At 39.5% G+C, this 18,536-nt stretch overlaps 1 protein-coding gene across 1 annotated transcript; it reads right to left on the reverse strand.

The window, feature by feature from the left end:
* Positions 1-273: 273 nt before the first annotated feature.
* LOC148555133 (uncharacterized) lies at positions 274-615 on the reverse strand. The gene has a single exon (XM_088490609.1). The coding sequence runs from the start codon at positions 613-615 to the stop codon at positions 274-276; it is 342 nt and encodes a 113-aa protein (XP_088346735.1).
* Between the last annotated feature and the right edge of the window lie 17,921 nt (positions 616-18,536).

Consider the following 18,536-nt stretch of genomic DNA (forward strand, 5'->3'; position numbering starts at 1 on the left):
TTCTCTTTAAAACTAAGGTTCCTACCCTTAGCATGTCAACATACCAACCCCAAATCATTCATACAAGCACAATATCATGGTCCACAAGTAATTTAACTTATTCAACTCAAAATCATCAAACCAAACCTAAGCTACTCATTATATCACAAGAAAGCAAATAATTCAAAAGGCTATAAACAAGAGATAAAATTGGAACAATGTTACCATGGTGGGGTGTCTCCCACCGAGCACTTTGGTTTAGAGTCCTAAGTTGGACTTGCATGGCTTCATTTGTCACTTGGGAACTTCACCAAGGAGGAAAATCTCCAACTCCTTGGCATTCTTGGGTTGAACGTGATAAAGCTTCACCCTATGACCATTAACTCTGAACTTAACTCCATTGGTAGGGTGAATCACTTCCACTACCCCATAAGGCTTGACATCTACCACTCTAAACGGCCCGTCCCATCTTGATCTCAATTTTTTGGGCATCAATAGCAATCTTGAATTATACACAAGCACTTCATCACCTATCACGAAGTTCTTCCTCCTGATATTCTGGTCATGGAATGCCTTAGCTTTTTCCTTGTAGAACTGAGCGTTCTCATACGCTTCCAATTGAAGCTTACGTTCCATTCCCGCCCCCTTTAAGTTCGGATTGCAATTCTTCACTGCCCAATAGGCTCTATGTTAGATTTCAACCGGAAGATGACAAGGCTTCCCAAAAATAATACGGAAGGGGCTCATCCCGATTGGGGTCTTGTAAGCAGTCCTATAGGCCCATAATGTATCTCCCAATCTAGAGCTCCAATCCTTCCTCTGGGGGTTAACCACTTTGTCTAAGATTCATTTGATCTCCCTGTTGGATACTTCTGCTTGCCCATTGGTTTGGGAGTGATAGGCTGTAGAAACTTTGTGAATGACCTCATACTTTTTCATTGATGCCTCAATCTTTCTGTTACAGAAATGGGTTCCTTGGTCGCTCACGATTGCTCGTGGTGACCCAAATCTACAAATAATGTTATTTTTCAAAAATAAAGCAACGGTACTAGCGTCATCGCAATGGGTAGGAATTGCTTCCACCCATTTAGAGACGTAATCCACTGCTAACAATATGTACACAAACCCATTGGAATTTGGAAATGGCCCCATGAAGTCCATGCCCCAAACATAAAAAATATCGCAAAAAATCATCGGTTGTTAGGACATCTCATCCTTTGTGAGGTATTTCCAGATTTCTAGCATTGATGACAAGATTTGCAAAATTGGTTGGTATCCCTAAATAGAGTAGGCCACCAGAATCCATAGTCTAAAACCTTCCTCGTTGTTCGTTACGGGCCAAAATGACCCCACTCTCAGATGAGTGGCAAAATTGAAGGATAGACTGGAACTCAGGTTCCGGCACACATTTTCTAATTACTTGATCTACTCCACGTCTCCACAGATGTGGATCATCCCAAAGATAATACTTAGCATCGCTTCTCAATTTATCTTTTTGATGCTTTGAAAATTGTGGAGGAAAAATGCGAGTGACCAAGTAATTAGCTATCGGGGCAAACCAAGGGGTGCTTTGGGATATTGCTTGCAAGGTATCTAAGGGAAATGAGTCATTGATAAGAGTGGGATCTGGAGTTAAATGTTCTAGCCGACTCAAATGGTCCGCCACCAGATTTTGGGATCTACTTCTATCTTTGATCTCCAAGTCAAATTCTTGCAAAAGTAATATCCACCTAATGAGCCTAGGCTTTGATTCCTTCTTCTTTAGCAAATATTTCAATGCGGCATGGTCCGAATACACCACCACTTTAGAGCCTAGCAAATAAGGTTGAAACTTGTCTAGAGTAAAAATAATGGCAAAAAGCTCTTTTTCGGTGGTGGTGTAATTCGACTGAGCCGAATCCAAAGTTTTTGATGCATATGCTATAGTGTAGGGAGCGTTACCATCACGCTGAGCTAGCGCGGCTCCTACGGCGTGATTCGAGGCATCGCACATGATCTCAAAAAGTTGATTCCAATTTGGGCCTCGCACAATAGGAGTTGTGGTTAACGCTTCCTTCAACTTGTCAAAAGCCTCTTTGCAATCTTCACTGAAATGAAATTCCACATCCTTTTGTAGTAGGCGGGAGAAAGGTAAGGTGACTTTGCTAAAGTCCTTGATGAACCGACGATACAAGCCTGCCAAGCGATCCAACATTTAGTAAATGAACGGCAACAGGTAGTGGTCCTTCCGCGTTGCTTGATTCAGCCAGTGGTAATCGATGCACACTCGCCAAGTATTCTGGACTCAGGTGGCCATAAGCTCTCCACCCTCCGTCTTCGCCATTGTTACCCCGGACTTCTTCGGTACTACTTGGACCGGACTTACCCATTCACTATCGGAAATGGGGTAAATGATGTCCGCTTCCAAGAGGCGAGTTACTTCCTTCTTGACTACATCAAGGATTGTGGGATTTAGCCGTCTTTGCAGTTGTCGAACCAGCTTAGCGCCTTCTTCCAAGAAAATCCTATAGAGGCACACTTGAGGACTTATTCCCACAATGTCACTTAGGCTCCATCCAATCGCCTTCTTATACTTCTAGATAACTTCAAGGAGTTGTTACTCCTCTTGATTGGAGAGATCAGTTGCTACTATCACCGGAAATTTATGTTCCTCATCAAGGAACGCATATTTAACATGAGGTGGTAGTGGCTTCAAATCTTCCCTTGCTTCTTGGTGGGGTAACTTATCCTCTTGGTTGTGGAGACTTGGTGGGTCACTTTCATCTTCTTTATCCTCAAGGTCTCCTGCTTGTGAGCTCTCTTCATCGCTTAAACCTTTTTGAAGCTCATGGTGGCTATCTACCTCAAGTTCGTCCTCTCTCCCATCTTCAATGAAATTCTCGCCCCTATCAATAGATTTCTCCTTTGGAAGAGCAGGTTGAGGGTTTATCTCATTAAGCAGCTCACTTCCTTCCAGAGTTATAGCATCAATGCTAGATTTCGGGGTTGATGGGTGTGGCAAGGGTAGAGGAGCAAGGTTACTAGGGGTGGAATGAAAGGGTGCTAGATGTGACAAAGCCTCGGCAAGAGTTGTCATGCAATTCTCTTGCTTCCTTTGAAATTCCCTTTGCTCTTGGATGAGGGCTTGAAAGCTAGGCTCTCCATAAGGGAAGTTAATGGGGATGGGATGGTGATGGAAGCTAGGTTGTCCCAAGTGAGGCAGTAGGTAGATGGGTGGGGAGGAAATTGGTGGTGGAAAAGGTAAAGGAGCTTGAGGGTATGATGGTTGCATCTCATGTCGAGGGCATGGAGCATGAGCACATGGATGGGCAAAATGGTAGTGAGGATGTGTTCCACTAGGTGTGAGAGGTTGATAGACATTAAGATCGTAGGGCCCTCGCAACGGTCTTTGTTGCCAAGAGTTGATTGCTTGTGACCCTTCCTCGAATTGACATCCCATACCTTAAGGTGAACCAACGTCGGAATTGCTATCCCCTACAACATGATAACAACTAGACTCCAAGCCAAAATGGTGATAGTTCATGATGAATAGGAAAAATAGAACGCAATGATATCAACAAAAGCAATGAACAAATGAGTATATATGTTCTAATTATATCCACTCGTCTAGGACTAAACAAACAAAAAGTGTTAGTTGCTATCAATACTAAGATAGAGGCGCCTCCTACCAATTAGTGCCAAGTAGCAAACCAAAAATCAAATATTTAGACTATTCACATATTTACAACAACCAAATTGTAGCACTCATTGCACTTAAAGTGAACTCCCCGGCAACAGCGCCAAAAATTTGATAACGGCCAATTAGCATATAGGTTAGGAACACGATTATCCAAAATGGAATTAGTATTGTAAGTATAGTCCTAACCCGACAAGTTGGCCGTCAATCAAATTGGAAACTCACACGATGTGTCACAATTCAAAACTAATTTAAAACCGAGAGTATTTAACTTCCGGGTCATCTCCCAATGAGTACTTTAGAACAATGAGTGTGCAAATCCAGTTGTAGTGATCAAGGGGTTGTCAATGAAGAAATGAACATATAAAGCAATAAAAGAACATGCAAAATTTTAATGATTGAACTAATGAAGAAATTAAAGAACCGACTATGTAATATAAACAAGTAAAGTATAAAAGAGATTAACATAGAAGTGTATGAAAGATTGAAAGCATCAAAAAGAGTCTTGGCTTGGAGTGAGCTAAGAGTCCTTTCCTTGTTGGAACCATAACTATGACAATTATGATGGATTAATCTCACTTGATCAACCCTCACATCGGAAAGTAAGTTAAATGAGCATAAGTGTTCTCAACCCACAAATCCTGAATTGCTTGCTAATTACTTTAGCAACAAATTCGCATTAGTGGGAACAAGAACAATTAACAATCCAAGAATTGAAACTAAATTTTGGACATTCCAACTCTAGGAACCCAATTGCTCACTTTACCCAAGCCAAGAACCAAAAATTTAGCCTAAAACCATGTTTGACATTTTGTCAAACACTTAGTGGGCAAAAACTTTAAACATGGAGAAAATGATAAAAGGCTTGAAACTAAAAGCAACAATTGATCTCAATCAACAAGAATAACACAAGAAAGTATGAAATAAACATCAAACATCAAATTCATCAACAAAAAACTGAAATTGCAAGAGAGAAGCAAAATTGAACTATAACTTGAATTAGAAGAAAGAGTAGTAATGACAATGTAACTATAAAGAGTAATAACAAGAGAATACTTACAATGAGGCTAGAAAAATCCAAGATAAAAAATGGAAATGGCACTTGAATGTAAAATCCTAATATAAACCCTAATAGAGATGATGAAAAACTTAGAGAAAAACTAACTAAAAGCTTCATACTACTACTCCTAAACTATACTAATGATATGCTATGTTATGTCCTTCATTTCCCCTCTAATATGAGCTAGAAGACTTCAGAAATGGGCTTCCAAAGCCCCCAAATTGCGAGTTAGGTGTCATTTAATGAAGTCTTGTGCGGACGCACAAATGCATGCGTCCGCACACCTTGCGAGAAATCCAGTCTTGTGCGTACGCACAAGTAGCCGTGTGTACGCACACTAGGCGATGCTTGAATGGACGCACGATGCGCACGAAGCAATCCATGCACTCTGATTGGGCAGCTGTGTGTACGCACAAGCAGCCGTGCGCACGAACACATCTCTGAACTCATCTCCTTTGATTCTTCATGCTTCCTTCACTTTCTATGCTCTTCTTCCATTTTCTCCAACCTATTCCTACCTTATACACCTGGAATCACTCACAAACAACATCAAGGTATCTAATGGAAGGCAAAAAGAATAAAATAGATTAAATTAAGCACAAAAGAGCATATCTTCATAATCAAGCACAATTTGGGAGGAAAGTTCAAAATCATGCTATTCAAGGGAATAAGTACAAGTTTATATGATGAAAATCCATTCAATTCTAACCAAAAATCATCATGAAATATGGATTCATCATGGGGAATTGATGAATCCATATTTGATGATAAATTTTGGTTTATTTTGAGTGGATTTCATCATATAAAATCACATTTATTCATCTAAATAGCATGCTTTTATGTTTTCTCTCTAAATTATGTCTAATTGTAAAAAGATGCTATTTTTGTGCTTAATTTAGTCAATTTTATTCCACTTTCATTCCATTCGATGTCTTGATATGTTTGATGAGTGATTTCAGGTGTAATAGGTAGGAATGGCTTGATGAGAGTGGAAGAGAAGCATGGAATTGGGAGAAAATATGAAGAAATCAATGAAGAAAAGCATTTCAGAGCGTGCCGATGCACAAGGGTCAAAATCAGCACCTGTGCCCACGCACAGCTCTGTGCGTACGCACAGAATGGAAATCAGCAAGTGTGCCCATGTACAACTTCTGTGCATGTGCACAGGAGAAAAATCAGCAAGTGTGCGTACTGATGAGCGGATATTTTATACGCTTTTTGGGGTTAATTTCATATAGTTTTTAGTATGTTTTAGTGAGTTTTTAGTTTGTTTCCATTAGTTTTTAGGAAAAATTCATATTTCTGGACATTACTATGAGTTGTGTGTTTTTCTGTAATTTCAGTTATTTTTCTAGCTGAAATTGAGGGAGCTGAGCAAAAATCTGATTCAGGCTGAAAAAGGACTGCTGATGCTGTTGGATTCTGACCTCCCTACACTCAAAGTGGATTTTCTGGAGTTACAGAACTCAAAATGGCGCGCTTCCAATTGCGTTGGAAAGTAGACATCCAGGGATTTCCAGCAATATATAATAGTCCATACTTTGCTCAAGGATAGATGACGTAAACTGGCGTTCAACGCCAGTTCTCTGCCCAATTCTGGCGTCCAGCGCCAGAAAAGGATTAAAAGTTGGAGTTCAACGCCAGAAATGGATCCAAACCTGGCGTTGAACGCCCAAAACAGCCTTATGCACGTGAATTGTTTAAGTCTCAGCCCCAGCACACACCAAGTGGGCCCCAGAAGTGGATCTCTGCACCATCTGTCATAGTCTACTCACTTTTTGTAAACCTAGGCTACTAGTTTAGTATTTAAACAACATTTAGAAACTTATTTTGCATCTCATGACATTTTAGATCTAAACTTTGTACTCTTTGACGGCATGAGTCTCTAAACTCCATTGTTGGGGGTGAGGAGTGATGACATGTCACCATGTCATATTTTTTTATGCTTTTTCATTTGTTTTCAATAGGTTTTATGCACTTTCTTGAGCCATAAGCAAGCCAATTGGGTAGATTTTCATGCTTCCTTTGATTTAATCAACCATGTATGAATTCATGCTATTTCATGAGGTTTTATGCTATAATTGTCACATATTATGAAAGAATGAATATCTCATGATTTTGAGCATAGCTTTGATGTGTTTGGTTGATTAATGATAGGTGAAGAAAGCTTGGAGAAAGGTTGAAGCAAGGAGGAATGGCTAGGAGGAAGAGAGGACAAAAAGTTTGAGCAAAAGTTTGCCTCAAACTTTAGCTCAAACTTTTGGATTAATTGAAAATGAACCAGGAAGCAAAAAGCTGGACCAAAAGTTAGCCTCAAACTTTTGCACAAACTTTTGGGTGAAAAGTTAGCCCCAACGTTAGCCCCTAACTTTTGGGCTAACGTTGGCACATGAAAGTTACTCCCTGGGCACCAAAAATTTGTGCCAACGTTAGCTCCTAACTTTGTGGCTAACGTTGGCATGAGAAAAACACCCCCTGGCCACCAAAAGTTTGCGCCAACGTTAGCCTCTAACTTTTGGGATAACGTTGGCACATGAACAATACAAAGGGGGAGAAAAAGTTTGCGCCAACGTTAGCCTCTAACTTTTTGGCTAACGTTGGCGCCATGAGTGTGCAAGGGGTATACTTCCAACAAGAATAACTTGAGCTACAGAGCTCCAAATGAGGTGATTCAAAAAGCAATGGAAAGTAGGAATCGAGAGCTTTCCAAGCATATATGGCACTGCATGGTGGACACTAAAATTGAGGGAAAAAACTGCCCCGCAATGAGCATAAACGAACATGGTGGCAACCTGCAGTGAGGCCAACTGACCTCTGCACCTTCAACGGAGTATAACTCGAGCTGTAGAGCTCCAAATGATGTGCTCCCAACGGCATTGGAAAATAGACATCCAGGGCTTTCCAACAATGTATAATAGTATGGGGTGAACAATATGTTTGAGCCTCCAGAACTGGCGTTTTCGACCACGTTTGAGGCAAACGTCGCCTCAAACGCTGCACACCAAAGCCAGCAACCTTGTCCTCTTCAAATGAGCATAACTTGAGTTGTAAATATTCAATTGAGGTGATTCCAATTGGGTTAGAAAGCTGACATTCAGAGCTTTCCAACCATATATAATAGTCTATAGTTAGCATGAAATTGGCAACGTTGACAAGAGGACAAAGTAGCACCCCATACATGCACACAAGGGGGCCAACGTTGGAGCAAAAGTTTGACCCCTAACTTTTGCCCCAACGTTGGTATCAGCAAAACAAGGGTGCTGATGTGAAAAGTTGGAGCAAAAGTTAGACCCTAACTTTTACTCCAACTTTTACTCAAGCTTTCATGATTCCAACCTGGTTCAATTCGGTTCTCTCTCCATCTCCAAGAGCAATCAACCAAGGCCTCTATCAACCCAATTCCATCAAGAGCAAGGGCCCATTATCATCACTCAAAGGCACAAGAGATAGTTAGAATAGAAATTTCATTTTAATTGTAATTTGTTTTGAATTTCATTTTGTAAAAATGCCTGTATAAGGCATCATTCTCATTTTAGAAAGAGGCCCGAATAGAGAGAAGGGGGGCGAGCTCCACTAGGGAGCATTAGGAATACAGAGCTCTCTCTCTGAGTTTCATTTTCTGTTTTAAATCTTGAATTGAGATTGGAAGGAATTCTGTTTTCATTCTCTATTTGCAACTTCTCTTTACTTCTTCTGCAATCTTTTTTTAATTCTCTGCAACTTTTCTCTTGTTGAATCAAGGAAGGATCCACTCCTGAGATCTTCAACATCCTTTTAAATTTCTGCAAATTAAGCACAGTCACTTTGCTCTCTGATCTCCTTGTTCCCAATTTACTTTCCAGCACTTTTGTTCCTCTGCATTTTACATTTGAGCCACTGTGATTTGAATTTACTTTTCATGCAATTTTAATTTCCTTGCAATTGTTCTAAGCTTTGATTTACTGCTTTCATTTAATTTCCCTGCACCCAGTCCCCTTTACTTTCATGCAATTTATATTTCTTACAATTTAAGTTTCAGCTATTTTACTTTCTTACTCTTTAAGTTACTTGCAATTTTACTTTCTGCACTTTATAATTCCTGCAAGTTTACATTCTGTTGGCTTCAATTGTCATTCAAATCACTCAATGTTAGCTTGACTAAACTAATCACCCACTAAAGTTGCTTGATCCATCAATCCCTGTGGGATCGACCTCACTCCCGTGAGTTTTATTACTTGATACGACCCGGTACACTTGCCGGTTAGTTTTGGGTGTTTTGGAGAAATTCGTTTCTCCGCGAAAATATCCAATCAAGTTTTTGGCGCCGTTGCCGGGGATTGATTTAGATCAACAATGATTATGTGGGTGAGAAGTTTAGATCAAGCATTTTCTTTATTTTTGTTCTCTGTTCTAAGCTGAAACCAAGGTGTTTGTGTTTTTGCCTCACTAAGAAATTCTCATCTCTGATATGAGTAATTTCAATTTTCATTGATGTTTGCAAAATACAAATGGAGTTCAACTCATCATTTGGTCAAACAAAATTTTATGGGATATCACCCACCATCACCAATCTCTAATGGTGGCTGGGAATATCACCAAGAAAATACCAATTCTGAGCACTCCAAGTCATGGAGCTATGCTTCAGAACCACAAGATGAGAAAGAAAATTATATGGGATATTTCCCTCCACCACAAAATGATGCAAGTCATGATTCTAATGGTGGCTGGGAAGGGAATTCTAATGCTCCACATGATATTCATCCGAAGATATCATCACTTGACTACGCTTCAACAGAAAGCCTCTGTCAAAACTCACCACCCACACAAACTTCCATGAACCAAAGCCTCTCAAAGCTTGAGTCCATGCTCAAAAGATTTGCGGAGGAGGAAGAGAAATACCATAAAGAACTAGAAAACTCCCTCAAAAACATGGAAGTGATGGCAGGCCAATTGTTGAATGCAAGGAAGGAGAAAATGGAAAAACAAGAATGCAAGGTCCCTGTGTCAAGTGAAATTGCAAAAAAGGAAGAGGTGGTGAAAGTAGTGGAACCTGAAACTGCTCTTGAGGTGATAAAGGAACATGAACATTCACAACCTTCACAAACTTCCCTTGAATCTGTGATCGAAAAATATGAAGAGGAGATGAAGAAATGTTGGAAAGATCAACAAACCTCCTCCATGATAGAGCTATTAAAACAAATGTTGAGTGTAAAAGAGGAAGTGGAGGAGCAAGAAAGTGAGGAAGTCATTCCAGAAAATTTACACTCAAGTGAGGAAGAGTTCATGGAACCACCGATTCAAAAGGCTCTGGATGAATACAAAACTCCAATAATCACACAGCAACCAAGACTTGGATTCAAAGAAGTGAAGGCAACTAACAAGAGCACCAATCCTGTCCCTGATCCAGCAAGCAAGATCAATCAAGCCATTTGCAAAAGGAAGCTTGCTGAGGAAAGGCCAAGGCAAGGGACAGTAGCTGAAACTTCTCCTCCTTTGAAGTCATTTCTCTTAACAAATTGGAAGAAGAGGAAGAAAGTAAAGAACAAGTAGACAGTAGGTACATTTCTTCTCCTTGCTTTGTTTAAATTCAATAAATTGGCATATGGTTACATTCTAAGTTTGGTGTTGCCTTGCAACAAATTGTTTTTCAATCTTTTTGGATGATTGCATCAAATCAAAAATGAAAGTGACACACCAAGATTCTAAGTTTGGTGTGCCACCTATTTTTCTATGCAAATCATTCAGCAACACCACTTGTCTGCATAACCATAATGTCTTTGCAGTGTTAATTTTCTTTTGGTTTGATATTTTGTTATTCTGTTTACTTTAGTTAATTCTTTGTTTTTAATGCTTTCATTTTAGTTTGCTTATTTGCTGTGTTTATTAATACATCACCAAGAGAGCTTTATTAATGACAGATTCTTGGCTTAGTGATTGTATTTAATAAAGAACAGTTTCATTTGCTTGGTTTTAATTCAAATAAATGGACATAGGATTGCATTCTAAGTTTGGTGTTGCTATGCAACACAATTTGCTTCAAATCTTTACTGGATACTTGCATTGATTCCAAGTGAAAGTGTCACACTAAGTTTAGTGTGCCACTTATTCTTTACGCAAAGTATTATGCTCACCTTCTTAAGCTTGCAATCACAATGTCTCTGTCTCTTGTGACTTGATTATTATCTTTAATTTTGCTTGCTTGAAACACATGTACTACTAACATTTCTTGTGTAAGACATTCATGATCCATCTTAGCCCCATAGCCACGGTTCTAATAGTTGCTTGAGGATGAGCAAGCATTCTGAGTTTGGTATGGGAAGGAGGAGAATGAGAGGAAAATGACAACAATAGAGAATATGAACTACAAGGTTGTAAAGTTCCTTTTCCTCTCATTTGTTTCAAGCACTATAAACTGCATGATTGTCTTGACCTTCTCTGTATGCATGTGCGTATGAAAAGGCATAGTTTGATTTCTAAATTGCAACATGGTGCTGTGCCATTGTGATTACCAACTTGAGTTTTGTGAATTCAAAAGCAGTAAAGCATCATGATCATAAACAAACAAGGCATTAAAGAAGAATTTATCATGTGCATACAAGAATTGGAAGGCTAGTATGGTTAATTGTTGCTCAATTGCATTGGATTTTATTTAATTGAAGTTTTCATCTAGGACATTTTGTGAAATCTTTTGAAAATCATGAAAACCTTGAAGAGGCAAATACAATTAAAGCAAGAAAAGAAAAAGGGAAAGAATGAGAAAGCTGAAGGCTCTGAGTACCAATGGCAATTTATTTGTTAAGTACTTGTGGTGTTTATGTATCAAGCCAAATGCTTGAAAACAAAACACTTAGAAGTCAAGGTTAGGCTCAAAGTGCAAAAGCACTCCCTCAAAGCTCAAGGCTCTGAGCATCAATGATTAGAGAGTCAAGAAAAGAAAAGAAAAATGAGCTTAATGAAGTCCTCTAATCAAATGCTTGTGGTGCTTATGTATCAAGTAGTAATACTTGAAAACAAAGCATTTAGAAGTCGTAGCTTTGTTATCAACTCATGGGGCAAAGCACCCAAAAGGAGAAGCTAAATAAGAAAATCAAAAGCTTGTTTCAAGGAAGAAATATAAGAGAAAGATTTCATAAATTGAGCTAGATGGAAGCATCAATCATTTACATTTCTTTTGTGATTGTAGCATGCTTAGAAAACTAGCTTACCATGAACATTGAGTTGCTATTCTTCTTACCTTGGATTGTCAATCTCTATTGCATGATTCTTTTCTTGCTTGGGGACAAGCAAGGTTTAAGTTTGGTGTTGTGATGACATGTCACCATGTCATGTTTTTTTATGCTTTTTCATTTGTTTTCAATAGGTTTTATGCACTTTCTTGAGCCATAAGCAAGCCAATTGGGTAGATTTTCATGCTTCCTTTGATTTAATCAATCATGTATGAATTCATGCTATTTCATGAGGTTTTATGCTATAATTGTCACATATTATGAAAGAATGAATATCTCATGATTTTGAGCATAGCTTTGATGTGTTTGGTTGATTAATGATAGGTGAAGAAAGCTTGGAGAAAGGTTGAAGCAAGGAGGAATGGCTAGGAGGAAGAGAGGACAAAAAGTTTGAGCAAAAGTTTGCCTCAAACTTTAGCTCAAACTTTTGGATTAATTGAAAATGAACCAGGAAGCAAAAAGCTGGACCAAAAGTTAGCCTCAAACTTTTGCACAAACTTTTGGGTGAAAAGTTAGCCCCAACGTTAGCCCCTAACTTTTGGGCTAACGTTGGCACATGAAAGTTACTCCCTGGGCACCAAAAGTTTGCGCCAACGTTAGCCCCTAACTTTGTGGCTAACGTTGGCATGAGAAAAACACCCCCTGGCCACCAAAAGTTTGTGCCAACGTTAGCCTCTAACTTTTGGGCTAACGTTGGCACATGAACAATACAAAGGGGGAGCAAAAGTTTGCGCCAACGTTAGCCTCTAACTTTTTGGCTAACATTGGCGCCATGAGTGTGCAAGGGGTATACTTCCAACAAGAATAACTTTAGCTACAGAGCTCCAAATGAGGTGATTCAAAAAGCAATGGAAAGTAGGAATCGAGAGCTTTCCAAGTATATATGGCACTACATGGTGGACACTAAAATTGAGGGAGAAAACTGCCCCGCAATGAGTATAAACGAACATGGTGGCAACCTGCAGTGAGGCCAACTGACCTCTGCACCTTCAACGGAGTATAACTCGAGCTGTAGAGCTCCAAATGATGTGCTCCCAACGGCATTGGAAAATAGACATCCAGGGCTTTCCAACAATGTATAATAATATGGGGTGGACAATATGTTTGAGCCTCCAGAACTGGCGTTTTCGACCACGTTTGAGGCAAACGTCGCCTCAAACGCTGCACACCAAAGCCAGCAACCTTGTCCTCTTCAAATGAGCATAACTTGAGTTGTAGATGTCCAATTGAGGTGATTCTAATTGGGTTAGAAAGCTGACATTCAGAGCTTTCCAACCATATATAATAGTCTATAGTTAGCATGAAATTGGCAACGTTGACAAGAGGACAAAGTAGCACCCCATACATGCACACAAGGGGGCCAACGTTGGAGCAAAAGTTTGACCCCTAACTTTTGCCCCAACGTTGGTATCAGCAAAACAAGGGTGCTGATGTGAAAAGTTGGAGCAAAAGTTAGACCCGAACTTTTACTCCAACTTTTACTCAAGCTTTCATGATTCCAACCCGGTTCAATTCGGTTCTCTCTCCAACTCCAAGAGCAATCAACCAAGGCCTCTATCAACCCAATTCCATCAAGAGCAAGGGCCCATTATCATCACTCAAAGGCACAAGAGATAGTTAGAATAGAAATTTTATTTTAGTTGTAATTTGTTTTGAATTTTATTTTGTAAAAATGCCTATATAAGGCATCATTCTCATTTTAGAAAGAGGCCCGAATAGAGAGAAGGGGGGCGAGCTCCACTAGGGAGCATTAGGAATACAGAGCTCTCTCTCTGAGTTTCATTTTCTGTTTTAAATCTTGAATTGAGATTGGAAGGAATTCTGTTTTCATTCTCTATTTGCAACTTCTCTTTACTTCTTCTGCAATCTTTTTTAATTCTCTGCAACTTTTCTCTTGTTGAATCAAGGAAGGATCCACTCCTGAGATCTTCAACATCCTTTTAAATTTCTGTAAATTAAGCACAGTCACTTTGCTCTCTGATCTCCTTGTTCCCAATTTACTTTCCAGCACTTTTGTTCCTCTGCATTTTACATTTGAGCCACTGTGATCTGAATTTACTTTTCATGCAATTTTAATTTCCTTGCAATTGTTCTAAGCTTTGATTTACTGCTTTCATTTAATTTTCCTGCACCCAGTCCCCTTTACTTTCATGCAATTTATATTTCTTGCAATTTAAGTTTCATCTATTTTACTTTCTTGCTCTTTAAGTTACTTGCAATTTTACTTTCTGCACTTTATAATTCCTGCAAGTTTACATTCTGTTGGCTTCAATTGTCATTCAAATCACTCAATGTTAGCTTGACTAAACTAATCACCCACTAAAGTTGCTTGATCCATCAATCCCTGTGGGATCGACCTCACTCCCGTGAGTTTTATTACTTGATACGACCCGGTGCACTTGCCGGTTAGTTTTGGGTGTTTTGGAGAAATTCGTTTCTCCGCAAAAATATCCAATCAAGGAGCTCTGCTGTGTCTCGATGAATTAATGCAAGTATTTCTGTTTTCCATTCAAACATGCATGTTCCTATCTAAGATATCCATTTGCGCCTAACTATGGAGAAGGTGATGATCAGTGACACTCATCACCTTCCTCAATCCATGAACGTGTGTATGATAATCACCTCCGTTCTACATCAGATTGAATGAATATCTCTTAGATTCCTTAATCAGAATCTCCGTGGTATAAGCTAGATTGATGGCGGCATTCATGAGAATTCGGAAAGTCTAAACCTTGTCTGTGATATTCCGAGTAGGATTCTGGGATTGGATGACTGTGACGAACTTCAAACTCGCGAGTGCTGGGCGTAGTGACAGACGCAAAAGGATAGTAAATCCTATTCCGGTACAACTGAGAACCTGCAGATGATTAGCCGTGCGGTGACAGCGCACCTGGACCCTTTTCACTGGAAGGATGGATGGTAGCCATTGACAACGGTGATCCACCTACACACAGCTTGCCATAGAAAGACGTGCGTGCGTGAATCAGAAGACAGAGGAAAGCAGAGATTCAGAAGACAAAGCATCTCCAAAACTCCAACATATTCTCCATTACTGCATAACAAGTAACCTTTAACCCATGCTCTCTTGTTTATTTGCAATTCAACTGATAACTATAATTGACTTCCTGACTAAGAATTGCAAGATAACCATAGATTGCTTCAAACCAACAATCTCCGTGGGATTCGACCCTTACTCACGTAAGGTATTACTTGAACGACCCAGTGCACTTGCTGGTTAGTGGTACGAGTTGTGAAAAGTGTGATTCACAATTCGTGCACCAAGTTTTTGGCGCCGTTGCCGGGAATTGTTTGAGTTTGAACAACTGACGGCTTATTTTGTTGCTTAGATTAGGAAAATTTTTCTTTTTGGTTTAGAGTCTCTTATTATTGTTCTTGGTTAAAAATATCCTTCTTCAAAACAAGTGTTACATTTATTGCCCAATTGGCTAGAGCGTTGGTCTAAGTCCGTGGCAGTTTGGTACACTCTTTTTAAAATCTTTTTCAAAAATAATATTTTCTCTATTAAATTTTGTGCCAAACTTTAAGTTTGGTGTTTTCTTGTTGATTTCCCTTTGATTTTCGAAAATTTTAGTTGGTTTTCTAAAAATTTTAAGTTTAGTGTTCCTTGGTGTTTTCTCTCCAAAATTTTCAAAAACTAGGAGCATTAGATCAAAAAAATTTTAAATCTTGTGCTATTTTATTGTTTTTCTCTTTCCTCACTAAATTCAAAAATATTTTTTCTCTCTATTTATAAAACAAATTTTCGAAAATTAATTTCTAAAAATTCAGATTTTTTTTTTCAAAATTTAAAATCTTTTCCAAATCATACCTTTTTCAAAACTTCCTAACCACTTTCTCTCTCCTCAATTTTTCGAAAATATTCACCTATTTTTTCTCTCTTTATTTTTTTATTTTATTTATTTTCTAAATAAGTAAATAAATAAATAAATAAAAATAAATTTTTTATTTGACATCATCTCCCTTTCTCCATCATGGATCTAAGCAGAAATGAACAGTCCAGGAGGACTCTGGGGTCATATTCTAACCCCTCTACTGCTTCATATGGGAGTAGCATCTGCATACCTTCCATTGGAGTCAGTAGCTTTGAGTTGAATCCTCAGCTCATTATCATGGTGCAGCAAAGTTGCCAGTATTCCGGTCTTCCACAGGAAGAACCTACAGAGTTTCTGGCACAGTTTCTACAGATTGCTGACACAGTACATGATAAAGAAATAGATCAGGATGTCTACAGACTATTACTGTTTCCATTTGCTGTAAAAGATCAAGCTAAGAGGTGGTTGAATAACCAACCTAAGGCCAGCATAAGGACATGGAAACAGCTGACAGAAAAATTCCTGAATCAATAATTTCCCCCAAAACGGATGACACAGCTAAGGCTAGACATCCAAGGCTTTAAACAAGGAGATAGTGAATCTCTTTATGATGCCTGGGAGAGATACAGAGAGATGCTACGAAAATGCCCTTCTGAAATGTTTTCAGAGTGGGTTCAGTTAGACATCTTCTATTATGGGCTTGCTGAAGGAGCTCAGATGTCTCTAGATTACTCAGCTGGTGGATCTATCCACATGAGAAAGACAATTGAAGAGGCTCAAGAGCTCATTGATACAGTTGCCAGGAATCAGCATCTGTACCTAAGCAGTGACCCTTCCATGAAAGAAGAGGTTAAAACAGCAACTGCTGAACTCAGTCCTGTAAAACAAGCTGCTGAATTCAATCAGCAATTGGACTTTCTAACAAAGCAGTTAGCCGAATTCAAAGAGAGACTACAAGAGACAAGGATGGCTAATATACATATGGAAGAACAGTTTAAGCAAACAAAGCAGCAGCTGTCAAGGCAAATAACAGAAGAATGCCAAGCAATTCAATTAAGAAGTGGGAAAACATTAAATACCCCACCTCAAGGCAGCAAAAAGCTAAGAAATGAGCAAACCACCCAAAATTCACCTGAGGACAGTAAGAGCACAGGAAAAAGTAATTCTGGAACTAAAACACCATAAATTTGGTGGAAGGCTGGCGCTGAACGCCCAGACCATGCTCAGGATTGGTGTTCAACGCCAGAAACACGGCAGGACTGGCGTTCAACGCCAGAAATAAGCAAAGATCTGGCGTTGAACGCCCAAAATGGGCAAGATCTGGCGCTGAACGCCCAAAATGGGCACAGTTCTGGCGTTCAGACGCCAGGAATAGACAAGGAGTTGGCATTTAATGTCACTCCAGTTTCTAACTCTGGCACTCAATTGCCAGTGAGGGATCAGACACACATAAATGCTGATAGCAACCCCTCTAAAAAGGCTTCTTCAACCACTTCTGTAGGCAATAAACCTACAGCAACTAAGGTTGAAGAATATAAAGCCAAGGTACCTTATCCTCAAAAACTCCGGAAAGAGGAGCAGGATAAGCAATTTGCTCGCTTTGCAGATTATCTCAGGACTCTTGAAATAAAGATTCCATTTGCAGAAGCACTTGAGCAAATACCTTCTTATGCCAAGTTCATGAAAGAGATCTTGAGTCATAAAAAGGATTGGAGAGAAACAGAAAGAGTTCTCCTCACTGAAGAATGCAGTGCATTCATTCTAAAGAGCTTCCCTGAAAAGCTTAAAGACCCTGGGAGTTTTCTGATACCATGCATATTAGAAGGTCAATGCACCAAGACAGCTTTATGCGATCTTGGGGCAAGCATCAACCTAATACCTGCATCCACTATCAGAAAGCTTGGCTTAACTGAAGAAGTTAAACCAACCCGGATATGTCTCCAACTTGCTGATGGCTCCACTAAATACCCATCAGGCGTGATTGAAGACATGATTGTCAGAGTTGGGCCATTCGCCTTTCCCACTGACTTTGTTGTGCTGGAAATGGAGGAGCACAACAGTGCTACTCTCATTCTAGGAAGACCCTTCCTAGCAACTGGACGATCCCTCATTGACGTCCAACAGGGGGAAATAACCCTGAGAGTCAATGATGATGAGTTTAAGTTGAACGCTGTTAAAGCCATGCAGCATCCTGACACATCAAAAGACTGCATGAAAGTTGATCTTATTGACTCTTTGGTAGAAGAGATCAACATGGCTGAGAGTCTCGAATCAGAGTTGGAAAACATCTTGAAAGATGTTCAGCCTGATTTAGAGGATTCAGAGGACATGAAAGAGCCTCTGAAATTTCTTCTGGAAGAAGAAAAACCTCCTAAACCCGAGCTCAAGCCATTACCACCATCCTTAAAATATGCATTTCTGGGAGAAGGTGACACTTTTCCAGTGATCATAAGCTCTGCCTTAAATTCACAGGAAGAGGAAGCACTTATTCAAGTGCTAAGGACACACAAAACAGCTCTTGGGTGGTCCATAGGTGACCTTAAGGGCATAAGCCCAGCTAGATGCATGCACAAAATCTTATTGGAGGATAATGCTAAACTAGTGGTTCAACCACAGAGACGGCTAAATCCAGCCATGAAGGAAGTGGTGCAGAAAGAGGTCATCAAATTACTAGAGGCTGGGATTATTTATCCTATTTCTGATAGCCCATGGGTGAGCCCTGTCCAAGTCGTCCCAAAAAAGGGAGGCATGACAGTGATTCATAATGAAAAAAATGAACTGGT

The sequence above is a fragment of the Arachis ipaensis genome, chromosome B6 (genome assembly GCF_059453495.1).
Source record: "Arachis ipaensis isolate K30076 ecotype BB chromosome B6, ASM5945349v1, whole genome shotgun sequence".
NCBI lineage: Eukaryota > Viridiplantae > Streptophyta > Magnoliopsida > Fabales > Fabaceae > Arachis > Arachis ipaensis.

Coding starts and splice junctions, on each gene's coding strand:
- LOC148555133 (XM_088490609.1), bottom strand. CDS start 615: ATGGAACGTAAGCTTCAATTGGAAGCGTATGAGAACGCTCAGTTCTAC.